Source organism: Nicotiana attenuata, chromosome 1 (assembly GCF_001879085.1).
Source record: "Nicotiana attenuata strain UT chromosome 1, NIATTr2, whole genome shotgun sequence".
NCBI lineage: Eukaryota > Viridiplantae > Streptophyta > Magnoliopsida > Solanales > Solanaceae > Nicotiana > Nicotiana attenuata.
Window position 1 is genome coordinate 141,261 of NC_031989.1, and position 18,402 is coordinate 159,662.

General features: G+C 33.6%; 1 protein-coding gene and 1 long non-coding RNA gene across 2 annotated transcripts; both read left to right on the forward strand.

Annotated features, from left to right (window-relative positions):
• LOC109205101 lies at nucleotides 2,080–4,257 on the forward strand. Its single transcript, XR_002067667.1, has 2 exons — nucleotides 2,080–2,515; nucleotides 3,889–4,257. It is a non-coding gene; the product is annotated as an uncharacterized LOC109205101 (long non-coding RNA).
• Nucleotides 12,042–15,979, forward strand: LOC109226515 (F-box protein PP2-B15-like). Its single transcript, XM_019394522.1, has 3 exons — nucleotides 12,042–12,482; nucleotides 15,240–15,358; nucleotides 15,437–15,979. Exons 1-3 carry the CDS (start codon nucleotides 12,207–12,209, stop codon nucleotides 15,897–15,899), a joined length of 858 nt encoding a protein of 285 aa, XP_019250067.1. The 5' UTR covers nucleotides 12,042–12,206; the 3' UTR covers nucleotides 15,900–15,979.

Genomic DNA, 18,402 nt, shown 5'->3' on the forward strand with positions numbered 1-18,402 from the left:
CCCCCCCCTCCCTCCCAAAAAAATAGAGTTATTTGATAATTTTAATTTATAATTAAAACATTTGGGAGCAGGTCTTTTAATTAGAGCACCTCAATTACTAAGCCTTTAAGTGTGGAGTGAACGTGTATAATTCATCACCTTATGAAAAAAACTTTGAGGGCTATTTAACTTAAAAAGGACCGAGAATAGGTCTTCTAATTAAAGCACCCCAATTACCAAGACCTTAAAGTGGAGTAAATATTTATAATTCATTTCTATTATCAAGTGAAGATTTCATTTTTGTAATCATGGTATTTCTGCACTCCATGTTAGCAACATTTTGAGTACACGTATTGTGAGCACGTAATTTTTGCCCTTCGAAAATACTCCTACAAAATTCGCAAAAATAAATTTTTTCTAATTTTTTTTGATTTTATAAAATTTTAGGAATTCCTTTTTAATTGTTTGTTTGCATTTAATTGTATTTTTGTGCATATTTAATATCTTAAAATCATAAGAAAATACCATAAAAATGTTCAATTCTTCATAGCATTTTAGATCCTAATTGTATTTAGGATTTAATTACATTAATTAAATGCATTATCAATAAAAATCACAAAAATACAATGGTCATTTTTACATTTTTAGCTTTTAGTTTTAATTTAAAAAAATTATTAGTGTTAAGTTAATTAATTAGTTAATTGTTAGAAAATATGTAAGTAACATTGCTTTTGCAAATTAGAGTTAAGTTAGGATTTAATTTAGGATTTTAATTAATTTATTTAGAATTTAAAATCAAAGAAAAGGAAGAAATAAAGAAAGGTTTTGTTTAGTTTTATTTTGAATTGGGCCAAGCAATTTCAGTTGGCCCAATTGACCATAAAATTCGCCCCAGCATAGACGTTAAAATATCATGGTATAGCCAGTTTTCACACTGGTCAATGAAAAATAGCCAGCATTTATCAAGTCAATGAAAAATAGCCACTATTTTGCTGCAACAGGGACCGGTCCAGTATAATATACGGGAGTTCTGGTGCATTTGTGTACGAACTCCAGCATATTATGCTGGACCGGTATACTTTGCTAACTCCTGTAAAATTTGCGGGAGACTGGAGCACCAGTGCTCCAAACTCCAGTATATTATACTGGACAATTATACTTGCTGAAACTACCCGTAAAATTTGGCGGGAGTTCCAGCATAATTATGGTTGAACTCCCGTAAAATTTGCGGGAGTTCCAACATAGTTATCCTGGAACTCCCGTAAAATTTACGGGAGTTCAAGCATACTTATGCTGGAACTCCCGTAAAATTTGCGGGCGTATTTTTCCGGATTTTGAACAGTGTTTTCGCTCAGATTTAAAGTGGCTAAATTTCGATGACTTTTGAAACTTGGCTATTTTTCAACGACCAGTGGTAAATCTGGCTATTTTTGAATTTCTCCCGTCCTACTCCTCTAATGGTTAAAATATCATGGTATAGCCAGTTTTCACACTGGTCAATGAAAAATAGCCAGCGTTTATCAAGTCAATGAAAAATAGCCACTATTTTGCTGCAACAGGGACCGGTCCAGTATAATATACGGGAGTTCTGGTGCATTTGTGTACGAACTCCAGCATATTATGCTGGACCGGTATACTTTGCTAACTCCTGTAAAATTTGCGGGAGACTGGAGCACCAGTGCTCCAAACTCCAGTATATTATACTGGACAATTATACTTGCTGAAACTCCCGTAAAATTTGCGAGCGTATTTTTCCGGATTTTGAACTGTGTTTTCAAAATTTGCGGGAGTTCCAGCATAGTTATCCTGGAACTCCCGTAAAATTTACGGGAGTTCAAGCATACTTATGCTGAAACTCCCGTAAAATTTGCGAGCGTATTTTTCCGGATTTTGAACTGTGTTTTCGCTCAGATTTAAAGTTGCTAAATTTCGATGACTTTTGAAACTTGGCTATTTTTCAACAACCAGTGGTAAATCTGGCTATTTTTAAATCGGATCCAGCTACCTCTTTAACCAAACGGCGCCGTTTTACCCCCAAATAATCCCATCCGTCTATCTAATCTAATCCGACGGCCACGAACTAATTCCCCAACCCAAATATTTGAGAGACCCCCCAAACCCTAAGCAAGACCCCATTCTCTCATCTTCCTTACCTCTCCCAAATCCCCTCTAAAATCCTAGCCGCCCTAATTTCTCCAAACCCACTGACCGGCAGTCACCACCCCAAACCTCCTCAAATTCACACTCCACAATTCTCACACTCTCCTAATTCCTAAACCCCCATCGATTTCCCCAGAAAACCACCTAAACTTCCCAATTTTTAGATCTAGAAAAAGCTAGAAAACCCTAAGTCTGTCTCTCTCTTAATCTCTGATTCGTTTTGGCTCAAACTCACGTGAATCGATTGTCCTTAACACGAGCAATCGATTCATGTTAGTTTTGGTTCATTCTGAGACTCACCGGACCTTCGTCACAGTCACTGACCGGCCAAGCCTTGTCAAAAACTGCTCTAATTGAACCGTCTTTCTTTTCATAGGTACACCCTCACTCTCTTTTTCATCTTTTCTTCTTGTTGTTTTGTTTGTTGAAAACAGAAGAAAAGTTTAATTGTTTGTGGTGTGTTTGACCTAGTTTAATTGGGTCGGTATGGCTCATAAATTAGTTAATTAACAGTAGAATAACATCTAATTTGGTATAGTTGTGCTGAATATACATATGTTTGGATTTTTAGTTAGTCGCATGTTTAGCAAATTAATTACATTCTGTGTATTTAATTGCACAATTAGATTAGTATTTCAAATACATGCCTTCCATATGAGCGTTTGATTGATTAATTGGTGATTTCTGTTTGAGACTGGTTAATTCAAACATGCTTAGGTTAATAATTAAAATTGTTTTGACATTCTAAGTAATTATTTGTTTTAGTTGAATCTGAAATTATTGGATAATCATTTTGTTGGTTTAAATTGTCCATTTGCCTGATTAGCACGTTAATTAGTTGATAATTCAGGTTTAGTTTGTGTTGTTAGCCTAGTGCTAGTTTAGCTTAGTTAATTATAGTTTAATTCTGATAAGAGAAACTTCTGAAAAGTGGACAGTTGTCCAAACTTGTTAAGAAAAGATGCTAAAAATAGGAAATATCTGAGAATAAGAGGAGCTAACAGATTCCCTCTTAGATTCTCTCATTCCCTATCCTTTTGCACACTCACACTCTATATAAGACTCACTCACACACTCATTTCAGCAGCTTTTGAATCTCTGCATCTTTCTTTCAAAAAACACACATTAATCTCTGCATTTTTAGAGAAACACACTGATTTCTGCATTCTCAGGAACATATCCTTTTCATTTTTCATTCCCTGGGAATTCCAAGCTTAAGTGAGCTCTTGAGTTCTTCATTTTGCTGGTGAACTTGTTGATTGCTGCATAATTGGTTCTGATTTGCTGATTCCAGTCCTTACTCTGTTGTTTCTTCTATCTTTGCCATTGTTTGGTTTATTCAAGTTAGCTTCAATTTAGGTATACATCTATGAACTTGTATACTTTTCTTTGAATCTTAGCATGTTTAAATTCCTCTACACCTCTAAGAAATTCAGATATGGTATTGCTTTTTATGTGATGATTACTTCCTGATAAGGTGTTTTGGTTATAATGGCATGTTTGTATGTAAGCTTAAAGTTGAATCTGCTAGCCATATCTGATTTGTCTAACTTCATGGTTGAGTGATGGTATAAGTTGAATCTTCATACACTATCATAAAAGGGGTTTGAACGTGAAAGGATCAATTTAGTATGATTTCTTTGAATGCCTCTGTTGTAATGATATCTGCTCACTCTTAAATATCATAAGTGTCGAGTATGTATCTTATATTTTAAACAAGTCAGTCATATTCACTTATTGAGATTCCAGGAGTATATTTGACAATGGATTGGCATGTAAAGGAGTTGTACGAGGCACTATTTTGCAGAGCTTGGTCGCATCTCTTGCTCGAAGTAGTTTCACTAATTGTGGTTTATCAACATGTAGGTTTCGAGATGTTAAAGTATGAATTTTAAATTGGGGATAATATTGTATAGTAATTCAATTTGAGTTGGTGTTTAAAATGCCTCAGCCTGTTGTAATTAAGTACGGGCATAGCTAATTTTTCTTTAAAATGCTAGATTAATCACATTTTTTTTGACATAACATGTTTGCTTCCTTGTAATTTGTTATCATGTATGTGTTGGGCCTAGCCACTACACAGGCCCGTAGTTACTGTATTTCATCCAAATTCGAATTCCTGATTTGCTTTAAAACTTACAGTAGCAAATGCTTTCAACTGAGCCGCCCAAGGCCAATTGCGGCAGGCCCATCTTTCCTGAGTTTGGATTATTGAAGGCAGCTGCCTCTTTGTTGGAGTTAAAATAGCACGGGCTAGCCAGTTTTCGGACTGGTCATTTAAAAATAGCCAGTGTTTGCCAAGTCATTGAAAAATAGCCACTATTTTGCTGCAACAGAGACCGATGCAACATAATATATTGGAGTTCAGTGCACCTGTATATGAACTGCCAGCATATTATGCTGGACCGGTATACTTTGCTGGCTCCAGTATAATATACTGGACTTCCAATATACTTTGCTGGAACTCCAGTATAATATACTAGAGTTCCAATATATTATGCTAAAGTATTTTCTGGATTTTGAACAATGTTTTCATTCAGATTTATCTTTACATGAAAAGTGGCAAAATTTCGATATTATACTTTGCTGGTTCCAGTATAATATACTGGAGTTCCAATATACTTTGCTGGAACTCCAGTATAATATATTAGAGTTTCAGCAAAGTATAATATAAATTTTCATTCATATTGGCTAAATTTCGATGACTTTTGAAACTGTGACTATTTTTGAATAACCACTTGTAAATCTGGCTATTTTTGAATTTCTTCCTTTGTTGGACAATGACACAGGCTTGGGCCTGTTTTTCAATTTAATCCTGTTTGAGATATTTTTCTTTCCTATACCATATATGAAACCTTATTATCAAAAATGTGCATAGTTTTTAATTTACCCGTCCTGTCCATATTTTTTCTACAGTTATTATACCAAGCATTAAATACGAATTAACAGTAGCTGAATCTTCCTAATTTGTCGAGCTAAAATTGAGGAATAGAATATTCTAAAAAGATTTAGCGTAAATCAAATCAAATCATATTCTTCCAGATATTCCTATTTAGGCGCGCTACAATTATGGAAGTAAATATTTTTCAAGATATTTTCCACCATTGATAGCCATTAAAAAGCTTGAAAGCTTTGAATTCAAATTTGGGTTTTCAAAGATCATTATTTGTTTGGATTGGGTGTTGTTGAAAATAATCGTAACATGATTTGGAGTTTATATCTCAATTTTGAGGGGTTTGGTGAAGATTAGACTTGGTTTTGACTGAAATTCAGATTGAAACTCGAAGAAGAAGAAGAAGAAGAAGACATATTGCAGTAAATTATTTGTATTCTGATTGTAGATGCTTTATTTTTCTGTTTTCACAAATAAAAAACGGCTAAAACTTCTACAATCTTCTGAAAAAATGTAATTGTCAAAAATCACAATTATGCTACAATTGGATGGGAATTAGGATATAAAAATTCAATGTACCCAATTTGTAGATATTTTGTAGATAAATTGTAGATTATTTATATTCTAATTGTAGGTGCTTTGTTTTCTGTTTTCACAAATCAAAAACGACTAAAACTTCTACAAATCTTTTGCAAAAAATATAATTATGTCGAAAATGCCAATTATGCTATAATTGAAATGGGAATTGGGATATTAAAATTCAATGTATCCAGTTTGTAGACATTTTGTAGATAAATTGTAGATTATTTGTATTCTGATTTATGCATTATTTTCTGTTTTCACAAATCCAAAACGACTAAAACTTCTACAAAATCTTCTGTAAAAAACAGTCTACAATTTTTCTATAATTTATCTATAATTTATCTACAATTTCTGCAATATGTCTTCTTCGTCTTCTTCAAGTTTCAATCTGAATTTCAGTCAAAACCAAGTCTAATCTTCACCAAAACCCCTCAAAATTGAGATATAAACTCCAAAACATATTCCCAATTATTTTCAACACCACCCAATCAAAATAAATAATGATTTTTGAAAACCCAAATTTGAATTCAAAGCTTCAAAGCTTTTTAATGGTTGTCAATGGTGGAATTGCTGCTCTCTTGTCTCTTTGAAGGTTTGTTCTTCTTCATTGAGAAAATTTGAAGCAGAAGGTAAATGTGTGTATGTACTTTGAAGATTTGACTTCAATTTTGATGAACTTTGTTGTTCTTCATTGATGAACTTCAACTGGAGTAAAATGGGGAACCAACTTTGTTGAGGGGTTTCTTCAATTTTTTGTGAATTTAGAGGGAGAATTTGGTTTCAGAAGATGGAAAATGGTAAAAAAAACGTGGGTATGGGTAAAACGTGGGTGGGACTGAGGGGTTAGGAGAGAGAAACGTGCAGATTCCTTTAATTAAGGAGTAAAAAATGTACAATTAATTATACCCTTAATTAATTATGGTATAGAATTGGTAATTTGGTATACTAAGTGTAATTAAGTCGAACCTTAAACATTGAGGGTAATAAGGTTTCCTATGTGGCATAGGAATGTAAAAATCTCATCCTGTTTTCCTAATAAAATCTAGAGAAATTTTCATAAAGCACTATCTTTTAGTAGTAATTAGTCATCTATAGATACCATTTGATATATTACGGATTATGGATACCTTTTTCTGTGGTTATAAGATGTATTTGCTGTATTTAAGCTATTGTATTCATGAATACAGTAGCAAAAATAGGCGTGAATCAGGGAAATCCAGCTAATAAGTTGTTGTATTTAAGTGTATTCGACTGTATTCATGGAGTGAAACATGGGATTACAGCTGGACAGATTATTGTATTCGACTGTATTCACGGCGTGAAACAGGGGAATATACTGTTTCTAAAACGGAAAGTGAATCAATTAACATAATAGACTCCTAATATAACTCAACAAACTCAATTATAACATACAAATTTTGTATTTTCAGTTATAAAAAAGATTCTCAACCGAAAAATACCCCAAAAATATAGCAATCTTCAGAGAAATTATATAATACATCTGAATATATAAAATTATATTAATTAAAAAAAATATATGAATATATTCGTGGTATATAGCGAGACAGTGAATACAACAAAATACATAGAATACAGTGGGATACATTGAAATACAATGAAAAAAGACAGTGAATACAACGAAATACATGGAATACAACGAGATACATTGAATTACAATGAAAAAAAGACAATGAATACAATGAAATACATGAAAATACATTGAAATATGTTAACAGAAAATCAAGTTGCTCAGCCCCAAACTCCGTCGTCTTTGTTCAAGAACAAACCCTAATTTTTGGCGAATCTGCCATTCACCGGAAGCCGGTAGTGAAAACGCGCCGCCTTGGTCCGGTGATGGTGCCGGAGCCGAGGTCACTTCCTGAGCAGAAGCAACCGCCGATTAGACTGCCACAATGGCAAAAAACAACGTCAAAGCCTTCAATGCCCTATCTCAGAAGATGTAGAAATCACAGAAACTTATATCCTTCAATGACGAATTGATTGATAAAGACGAATTAACTTATATCCTTCAATGACGAATTGTGTAGCAATGGCGACAAGTTGCTGTTGTTGGATTCTTTCAAAAGATTTTTGTTCCCGATAGACCTATGCCTTTCTCACAAGTCAAATAAATCTACTACGGTTTATTCTAGCTTTATAAAGAGAGGTCAAAGTCCAAAAAACATTGGCAATTGGTTTGTGAAAAGCAGCAGTAGGGATTTGGTGGAAGAATGGCGGAGTCTAGTTCAAGAGCGTTGGCGCCGGAGAATAGCCCAAAAAATGGGGAAAGATAATGGCATGTATCAAAGTAGAGAGAGAAAGAAAAATAGTGTAACTGAATAGCGTATTTAGTGGCTTAGGGGTAGGAGGTAACCAAAATTAGATATTTTGCTATAAACATTAAAAGATATCTATAGAATATAATTTTTTTTAAATGGTATTTATTTAAAATAAATAAGGTATTAACCTTTGCTATGTGAAGTAAAAATTCCTAAAATCTATTTAATTCATAATCCTTTCCTTATACCTATATTCTGCTCGCCCATGATTAAATAAAGTCTAATGAACATTACAGTCTTTCACATGACTGTGATTATCATGGCCCCCAAAACTTTCCGCCATTAATCCCAAACTTTAGAATTAATCAACCATTGAATATTCGTAGAATATTTTAGGCGTGTTCTTTAATTTATTATCGTGATTATGTACACGTTCGCGTGACATAATTATGATTTTCAAAATAAATCAAGGTACACGTTCGCACGACTTTGTCAAAAAAATCTTAAATTAATAAAGCGTGATTAATCGTGTACACGTACGCGTGACATGATTTTAGTGCCCCAAATAAAAAAGATTTACGCACATGTAAATAAATCCATAAAAGGCCATAATTAAAAGCGGTAAAAAGGTAAAAGTACATAGGTTCTAAAAATGAGTAATTAAACAATTTAATTAGGCCAGGTATGATCAAAGCGACCGTGCTAAAACTACAGAACCCGGAATGCCTTACACCTTTTCCTGAGTTAACAGAGTTTCTTATCGGACTTCTGGTTTTCGTGGACTTTAAAACAGAGTCAAATTTCCTCGATTTGGGATTTAAAATAAACCAGTGACTTGGGACACCATAAAATTATTCCAAGTGGCGACTCTAATTAAATAAATAATTCTATTTCGAATAATGATATTTTAATTGGAAAAACTCTCCATCCTTCGAGAAAAAGGAGGTGTGACACGTATTATACCTACGAACATCTTGTCAGCTAGCAAGCCAACTGATTTTTTTATTAAACATTTCAGTAGTGAGCATAAATTATACTATTGACTTTAATCCCACCCTATTCCATAAAAATTATTTACCATAGAAACTATTTCTTACGAAATAAATAGGATGGTTGGTTGGTGATTGGAAAGGAATTTTGAGTAAAAGAGTGGTAATAATAAGTATTGGATGGAGCAAATAATTAAATTATAGTTTTAGATACCTATAAGTAAATTATTTTAATATATTAAGAAGAAAAGTCAAAATTTCAATTTTCTGATAATCAGACACCAAATATTTGCTTTCGAGGGAAGATACTTTCATATAAAATTACTTACCTGATACCAACTTATCATATATTAAAGGAAAAATACATAAGATGTATCCCGAACTTGTCCTGAAAAATCAGTTTCCAACTCAATTTTTACGGGCGTTTTTTCCCCACCATGTATTTGTCCAGACTGAATCTAATTTCTCCCTACAAATACATAACCAAGCTTGTGGAGGGCTTTGTTCTTCATGCTCCGCCACATGTCAATTTTAATTTATTTTATCTTTTTTCAATTATTTTTTTATTTTAAAATTATTGTCAATCTCACTCCACCCCTGTCTATTTTGAAAAAGATATTGGGTTTCCGTAGAGTTATCACTATTTTCTCTCCTTTAACCATAACCATTTAAGACCACCAAATCAGACCACCATAGCCTAAAGGAAGAAGTTCGGGCAGAACAAAGATGGAGAAGAACAACCCATCGAAGCTCTTTGACTGAATATTGACCGGAAAACTTATCCGGCAAACTCACCGACAGAGAAAATGAAGACGGCTAGAAAAGAAACTCTTCAATGGTGATTTTATTTGGTCTTTTGGGACGAGCTAATGAAAATGAGGTTGGAAAAATATTGGAGGCATGGGTCAGGTGGGAAAGAAACTGATGGGGTGAAGGAGAAGGGGAGATTAGGTGGCCCAGCAATGGTGAGGGTGTAGCAGGGGCTGTGTATTTTGGGTTGGAGAAGAGGAGACAGAATAATGGATTGAGAGAGAAGCAATAAATTAAAAATAAAAAATAAGATAAAGAAAGAGAAAAAGAAATTTGAGACCCCACGATTAATTAAGTTAAGTTAAATATATAATGTCAAATAAAAATATAATATGTGTATGATTTAGTATGTAATTAATATTCTTTTCTTGGTTCTACTCGAATTTGGGAGAGTGAAACCACATTCTCTGATATGTCACAATTTAGGGAGGAACTAAACTCAGTCTGGGCAAGTATAGGATGGAAAAAGAATGCCCATAAAAGTTGAGTTGGAAACTGACTTTTAAGGACAAGTTCGAGGTGCATCTTATGTATTTTTCCTATATTAAATCGATTTCATATATTTTTCTTTCCCTTTTAAGTGTCAGCGTGGAAGACAGAACCAAGTATAGTCATTTAGTGAGTTGACCAATATTGTCCCTTACCTTTGAGGGTAGGTCTATTTTGATCCCTCAAATATAATCCTGAGCGTATTTAGTCCCTTAAGTATGCTAAAATGGAACACCTTTAGCCTCACTAACATGATGCGTTCAAAAACTAACGGTGCTACCCAACTCTGATCCATGAAGCAAATCTTTTGCTCTGAAGCAAAATATTTCCTCTCCTTTTATTGGATAACGCAAATTACCACTTTAATTCCTCATTTTTAGATAATGTCTACTTAAATTTTGACATTGAAAATATCCTCTGTTGTGCCAGTTTTCAATGAGAAAATGATATTGTATAACCACTGTAAAAATAACAGCCAAAAAATAATAAAATTTATATATATATATATATATATATATATATATATATATATATATATTGTATGTTAATATACAAATTTATATACTTTTCAGATGTAAATAGTTTCTAGCGCGGGATAAGAGTGATAATACAACCTGGTTATTCGTTTGCTTCAATAATATGCATAGAAGTTATCCTGGCAGTTCTATTTTTTTTAAATTTTAACTTTTCTTTTTGGAAAAATCAACCGAAATTTTTAAAAGTAAAAGTTTCAACGTTAAATTCTTAAATTTATCAGCTCTGTACTACTAGTGGGTGTTGGTTTATAAAATATTTTCGATAAGTAAAAAAGACGGTGAGTGCTGAAACCAACCCCGAAATGGGAACGACTTTTTTCTTTTACTGTTGATCTTCTTGCAGTGTCACATGAGTAACACGAGATACTGCTGTTAGTTTTTAACACAAATGTCAGTAAGACTAAAGGTGCTCCGCTTTAGCATATTTAAGGGACTAAATATGCTCAGGGTTGTATTTAAGGGAACAAAATAGACATACTCTTAAAGATAATGGACAATATTGGACAAAAACTCGTCATTTAGTTCCTCAAGTGATTCAAGTAGTGGTCATTATATAGCACACCAAAGTAATCCTTTCAAGTCTTCGGTGTCCAAGTTAAATATGCATTAAATAGCCGAGCTTTCGTTGACTTGTCTTTTCACCTGTCACGGTTCCTTGCCACTGGATTTATGATCCAACTAGCTCATCGATTTTATATTTTTTTCTTTCCGTTTGATAATGTTTTGATGGTTTTCAAAAGTCATATTTCTAAGCTGAAATGTGTCAATATATACTCTTTTTCTTTTTCTTTTACTTTCTAAACTTTTGTTTTCACCTTTTGTAATAAGCAAGCTTATAAATTGTTGACCACTTCAATTTTTGACAAATTTGAAAAATAAAGTCAGCGGTTAATGGAATTTGGAAAAATTATAAGATAATACCTACACGATTATGACGCCCTCAGTTTTGACCAATTGGGAAGGGCATTCCTAATGCGTTCGTTGTACAACTAAAGTATGACCACCTTTATTTAGGTGACAGTGATCCAGCTTTGATGTTAGTAAATAAATTGACAAAAAAGTATATTGATCATAACTTAGTTACTCCATCTGTTCCAGTTTATGTAAACCTATTTCCTTTTTGGTCCGTTTAAAAAAGAATGACCCATTTTTAAATTTGAAAACAATTTAGTTTAAACTTACAATTCTACCTTTATGAGAAGCTTTATAACTATTCAAATGCTTTGGGCCCCTTTTTAACTTGTTTAGGATCATAAATTCCAGAAGTCTTAGATAAATTGGAACGGAGGGAGTAATAGATACAACTAAACAAAGTCCAAGAGAACAAAACAGCAAACTTTCGCTCAAGAACCCTTTCCATTATCACAAGGCCTCCCTATATATACCCCAGCCAAAACAATTAGCCTTGTTCAGATAACAGACTTTTGAAATTGGACCAAATCCTTCATTCATTACTTCAATTTTAGTCGTGTTCTTTTTGTACAACTTTATGACAATGGTAGCAGCAGAGAAGCACGTCCATGATCTGCCAGAAGACTGCATTTGTACCATAATATCTCTCACTTCTCCTCCGGACGTACTAAAACTATCGCTCGTTTCATCAACTTTCCGGTCAGCGGCAGAATCGGACTATGTTTGGAATGTTTTCCTGCCTTCTGATTGCCAAGATATTGCAAGAAAATCAGTCACCCTTTTGAAGTATACTACAAAAAAGGAGCTTTTTCTCTGTCTCTGCAACTCCATTCTAATAGACGGTGGCAACAAGGTAAGACTTAAAAGACCCATATACATAGATTGGTTCACATTTTCTTGTAGTCAGAGCAACTCCACCCTTGCCCCCATCCCCCATAATGGAAAAAAAAATGGGGGAATTTTGCTCCAACCCTCCCACATATTTGTCCCCAAAATGGGGATGAATAGTGTTCCCTCAAATATGGGGTACACTATTCATCTCCCCCGTTACTATTCACCCATATTTTATTATTATTTTAATTATTTAATCTTTTAGTTTAACTCTTTATATATACTAATTATATTTATGTAATATCTTTATAATATTAATATTATATCTTAACTTTGGTGTATAATTTTGATAAACTAATTTTCGTGAATTTATTATTTTTATGTAAAATTATAAGTTAATTTTATTATAAGTTAATTGTACAAAAAATATATAATTATCTCAAAAATAATTTCACTTTTATTTGAATTATTAATTAATCTATAATAATTGCTTACAAATTATATTATTTAAAATTTTATGAAATTATTTTAATTATGGAAATTACAAATTAATAAAAATAAAATATGGAATTTGTTTAATGGAAATTAAAAAATGAAATTGAAATGAAAGATAATAATAAAATATAGAAGAGAGAAGAATATAAAAAAATTTGGGGGAAAAAATGGGGGAATGGTTGGAGTAAGTTGTCCCCACAATGGGGATTTCCCCATTTTGGGGACAAAAAATGGGGGCAAGGTTGGAGTTGCTCTTAGAAAACTATATTTAGGCATTGGGTTTGATTTGTTTAGCTTATATTAATGTTGTAATGTCGTTATTTCATAGATTTGATTGAGTTGGAGCCGAATTCGAGAGGGAAAGCGGTCGTTGTGGATAGATTTAGCCGTGGAAGTTGAGCTAAGTGTTTGGTCTAACTTTGTCTTGAGGGAATAGGAGTAGAGTCTTATTTGCTAATTGCTATTTGTCGAGTACGGTGTATAGGCATGGTGACGAGTATCTATACACTGGTGTCGAGCATGACCGTGAGTCCTGAATTGCTATATTATCGAATTCTTAATTGTTGTTTATGAGGACTTGGTTGGAAATCTTTAACACTGAGCCAGTAATTGATGAGACTGAGTATTGATTTAATTGTGTTAAGTAGAAATTGAGTAAGTTTGGTTATAGGTGGATCTCCCTAGCCGGGATAGTTTATTATATTATCTTGTTCCCTTGCCGGGATAGTTTATTATAACATCTTTCTCCCTTGCCGGGATTATTTTGTGTACTGTATTGAAAGAAATGAGATCGTGTGGCACGCCGACCACGAGATATTATGAAATGGGATCGTGTGGCACGCCGACCACGAGATATTATGAAATGAGATCGTGTGACACGCTGACCACGTGATACTATGAAATGGGAGCGAGTGGTACGCCTACCATGTGATATTATGAAATGGGAGCGAGTGGTACGCCTACCACGTGATATTATGAAATGGAAGCGAGTGGTACGCCTACCACGTGATATTATGAAATGGGATCGAGTGGTACGCCTACCACGTGATATTATGAAAAATGGGATCGAGTTGCACGCCTGCAACAAGAGGAAATTGAAACAAGTGAAAGTGGTTTGTTTCCCTATCTGTGTTAGAGAATCAGANGTTATCGGATTTTGAGAAACATCTAAATGCATTCTACATAATAGAATATCTTCGTTTACAGTGTATCCTGCAGATCGAATAGACATATTTTCAACTGATTAGAGAAAAAGTAAATTATCGGAAGAAAAATAGAAGTTAATTGTGATTATAGAGGGTTATGTTGGCACCTCAATATATAGAGATTTTAGTGGACACAATAATTTAGTAGATGAAAAGATGATAGATGTTATTTTGATCTCGGCCGTTGAGTGGATTTAGTAGAGATTTTAGTGGACACAATAATACGGGTTATTATTTAGCTGACGGCATATATCCAAAATGGTCAACTCTTGTGCAAACTATTCGTGAGCCACGTTCGACAAAGAAGAAATATTTTGCGATGAAACAAGAATCATGCCGAAAAGATGTTGAACGTGCATTCGGAGTTTTGCAACAACGTTTTGCAATTGTTGCAGGACCCTCGCGTTTTTGGCAGAAAGAAGTGCTACATGATATAATGACTACATGTATTATACTGCACAACATGATAATCGAGGATGAGCGCGATATTAATGTACCAACTCAAGATGATTTGGAAGGTCCAACTCCAACAGTAGAACTTGCAGTAGATGAAAATCAACGATTTCAAGAATTTTTAGCTCGACATAGAAGAATTAAGGACAAAGATGCTCATTTTGCACTTCGTAATGCATTAATAGATCATTTATGGGAGGATACTAGAGGTTGAAGTAGAATATTTATCTAGTATTTCGAATGAATTTTATCGTTATGTAATATGTATTTAATTAATCTTGTATCGCAATGATTTCACTTTTATTTGAATTATTAATTAATCTATAATAATTGCTTACAAATTATATTATTTAAAATTTTATGGAATTGTTTTAATTATGGAAATTACAAATTAATAAAAATAAAAGATTGAATTTGTTTAATGGAAATTAAAAAATGAAATTGAAATGAAAGATAATAATAAAATATAGAAGAGAGAGAAGAATATAAAAAAATTTGGGGGGAAAAAAGGGGGAATGGTTAGAGTAATCCCCATTTTGGGGACAAAAAATGGGGGCAAGGTTGGAGTTGCTCTCAGAGACAATTAACACGTATAGTTGAGCACTTCATTTATTTTCATGTTTCAGAGCTTTGCTTTAGATAAATCAACTGGGAAGAAGTCATATGTAATTTCTGCAAAAGAACTTTCTATTTTATATGGAGATGAACCAGATCATTGGAACTGGAAACCTGTCCCACAATCAAGGTAAATACATCTTCTCCTCCTTCTTCTTCTTTTTTTTTTTAAAGATTAAATGCAAATTTTGCTACTCCTGTTTTATAGGTTTGCAGAAGTAGTTGAACTGAAAACAATATGCAGACTAGAAATACAGGGGAAGATGAAAACAGGGGAGCTATCTCCAAACACAACATACGGAGCTTATCTACTAATGAAGATTTCAGATAGATCATTTGGGTTGGATTCTATTCCAACAGAGATCAGTGTTAAAGTGGGAGATGAGGAATTCGTCAACACTGCGTATCTACGCAACCCAAGGAGCAAGAAAGAGCAGCTGGAATCTTTGTTTTACAGGAATAGAATGGAGATTTTGAAGTCAAGAGTAAACAAAGGGGAAGAAGGACTGCCTCGTGAAAGGGAGGACGGGTGGTTGGAAATTAAGCTAGGGGAATTCTTCAATGGAAGAAATGGCGATGAAGATATCATAATGAGGTTGATGGAGGTGAAGGGTTATCATGTTAAAGGTGGGCTTGTCATTGAAGGCATTGAATTAAGACCTAAACACTAGGGTAAATGAGAGTGTAATTGTCTGATTGGATGTATTTTTGTTTTGGTATTTAGTTTTTATTTATATACCTTTATTGTGCTCTTTTGTGTAAACCAAACACGTTTTTCTCATTTATTTTCTTCTTTTTCAACAGAAAAATGATCATCGAAGAATTAAATAATTATACACCGATGGTGTAAATGAATTTACTATAATAACATTTAAAAAATAATTACAGATAATTATTCATAATAAATGAAACTAAATACCAGAAAAGTAACATGCAAGTAATTGCTTGGTACAACAAACTAAATTATAATGTTATCTTAAAATTTAGGAAAAATGCATAAATACCCTCCTGATCTATACCCAGATTTTCAAATACACTCTTTTTCTTTGCGGGAATCCTATTACCCCCATAAACTTATTTTTAATGTAATTATTTGCACCCTTAACGCTGACAACCAAACTCTTGGCAAGTGGTGAGCTACACGTGCCCCCATATGTATTTTTAGTACTTTTTTTATTCTTTCTTCTTTTTCTTATCCTTTTTTCTTATTTCTTATTATTCTCATATTTTTTTAGTTATTTCATTTTCTTTCTTTTTAATTTGGTCACCGGCAGCATAAAATGGTGGTCGTCGGAATTTCACAAACACCATTTTTTCAGCGAATTTTTTTTTCCCGGCGACATATTTTTATCTCGATCTAAGTGTGTTTTGTTATATATATTTCTTCAAAGTGTAATTTATGTGTGGGAGGAAGAGCAAAAGAAATAAAAACGAATATAAGCTGAGAAAACTTTTTTCAGTTAAAATTTCAATACATCATTTTTTTTTTCCGGCATGGGAAGGTTTTCCGATGATGAATTTTTTCCCCCAAATCTGAGTGTATTTTGTTTTGCTTATAAATAGATCTTTTTGAGAGTTTAATTTGTGTGTAAAAAGAAAAAATAGAAGAAAAACGGTTAGACAAAGTCGCCGGTGAATGAATATCCGCCGGGATTAGAGAAGAAACAAAAAAAAAGTAAAAGAATAAAGACAAAGAAAAAGGAAAAGGAAAAGGAAAAAAAGTAAGAAAAAAATGGTAAAAAAGAATAAAAAACAATCTGAAAATCATTTTTTCCTTCTTCTCACTCTCCTTTGGAAGAGTGAAATACACACACTCTGCCACTTCATCGTTAAGGGTGCAAATAATTCCATTTAAAATAAATTTAGGGGGATAATAGGATTCCCCCAAAGAAAAAGTGTATAGTTGAGAATCCGGGTATAGGTCAGAGGGGTACTTATGCATTTTCCCTAAAAAAAATTTATGTGGAGAAGTTTTTTTTACCACTTCGGATTTTGGAGTCCTTTTGGTTGCAGCTTCAAAGATAAATGAGCCAGCAAATAGAACAAGAAAGATTTTAAGGACGCATCTGAAAAAACTTTATGATTTTATCAAGTGCATGTAATTTGGTTCTGTTTTGTGGCAAAGATAACAAATGCAATAATTAGAAATGCAAAAAAAAAAAAAAACAGAGCGAGTTGTTTCTTGGATTAAAACAACCTTTTTTTTGGGTTAAAACGGATGCATATTTAATTAACACTATGTTACCCGTTAGGGCGTATAAAAATATTGTTTGTGGGTGGGTATGTGATACCCCCCCTCTAGCATACTGTTACTATCACTATTACAAACCATTATTTTCCTTTCAAACAAAGTTCCTGCGATGTCTGCCCAAAACACATGTTTGACAAACACCGGAGGAACTAATGTTACAAAAACATCTTCAAAAAAAAAAATTCTTATTCCTTCCTTTGCCAGCATGTCAGCAACTTTGTTGGTCTCCCTGTAGCTGTGCTTCACCACCACGTCGCCTAGTCTTTGGATGATTGACCTGCATTCATGAATAATCGAGTCAAAATAGAGGTTTCTTAGCATTCTAATTACCTCCGTTGAGTCAGTGTTTATTTCCAAAGGTGTGAACTGTCTTGCTTCTGCAATTTGTAGTCCTTTAAGAAGAGCTAGTATTTCTGCTTGGGTGTTGGTGGTGTATTGGATTGATCCCATGAATCCCAATATCCAGTTTCCACTTGCATTTCTGAATACTCCCCCCAGACCTCCCTTACCCGGATTCCCTGTTGCAGCTCCATCAGTATTTAGTTTGAAGGAATTGTTTTTTGGTGGCTCCCATTTTACCCAGATTTTTCCCATGTTTTTTGGCTCTTTATCCAGCATCATTGTGGCATATTCAGTAGCCTTTGCTATTGCACATTTTGAGTCTGCCCTATCTTTTTTTATATTGAAGAGATTATTATTCCTTGTTAGCCAAATTTGCCAGAAACAAAAAGGTAGGAGCTCTTCCTAAGTAATGATGCTGTTGTATGCCTTTTTCTTTAGGGTTGCCCAAGTGGTTGGCCAATCTGTGGTGTTGAAAGCATGGATAGAAGTATTGATTTCCTTATTGCTTTTGGATATGATGTCTTGCCAGAAGGTGTGTGCAATGAGACATTCAAAGAAGATATGTGCCGAGGTTTCGTTTG

Bases quoted from the DNA above. Each gene is read 5' to 3' on its own strand.
- LOC109226515 (XM_019394522.1), top strand. From the start codon at position 12,207: ATGACAATGGTAGCAGCAGAGAAGCACGTCCATGATCTGCCAGAAGAC. The intron at 12,483-15,239 runs GTAAGACTTAAA...TTCATGTTTCAG, and splicing joins TAATAGACGGTGGCAACAAG to AGCTTTGCTTTAGATAAATC. The intron at 15,359-15,436 runs GTAAATACATCT...CCTGTTTTATAG, and splicing joins AAACCTGTCCCACAATCAAG to GTTTGCAGAAGTAGTTGAAC.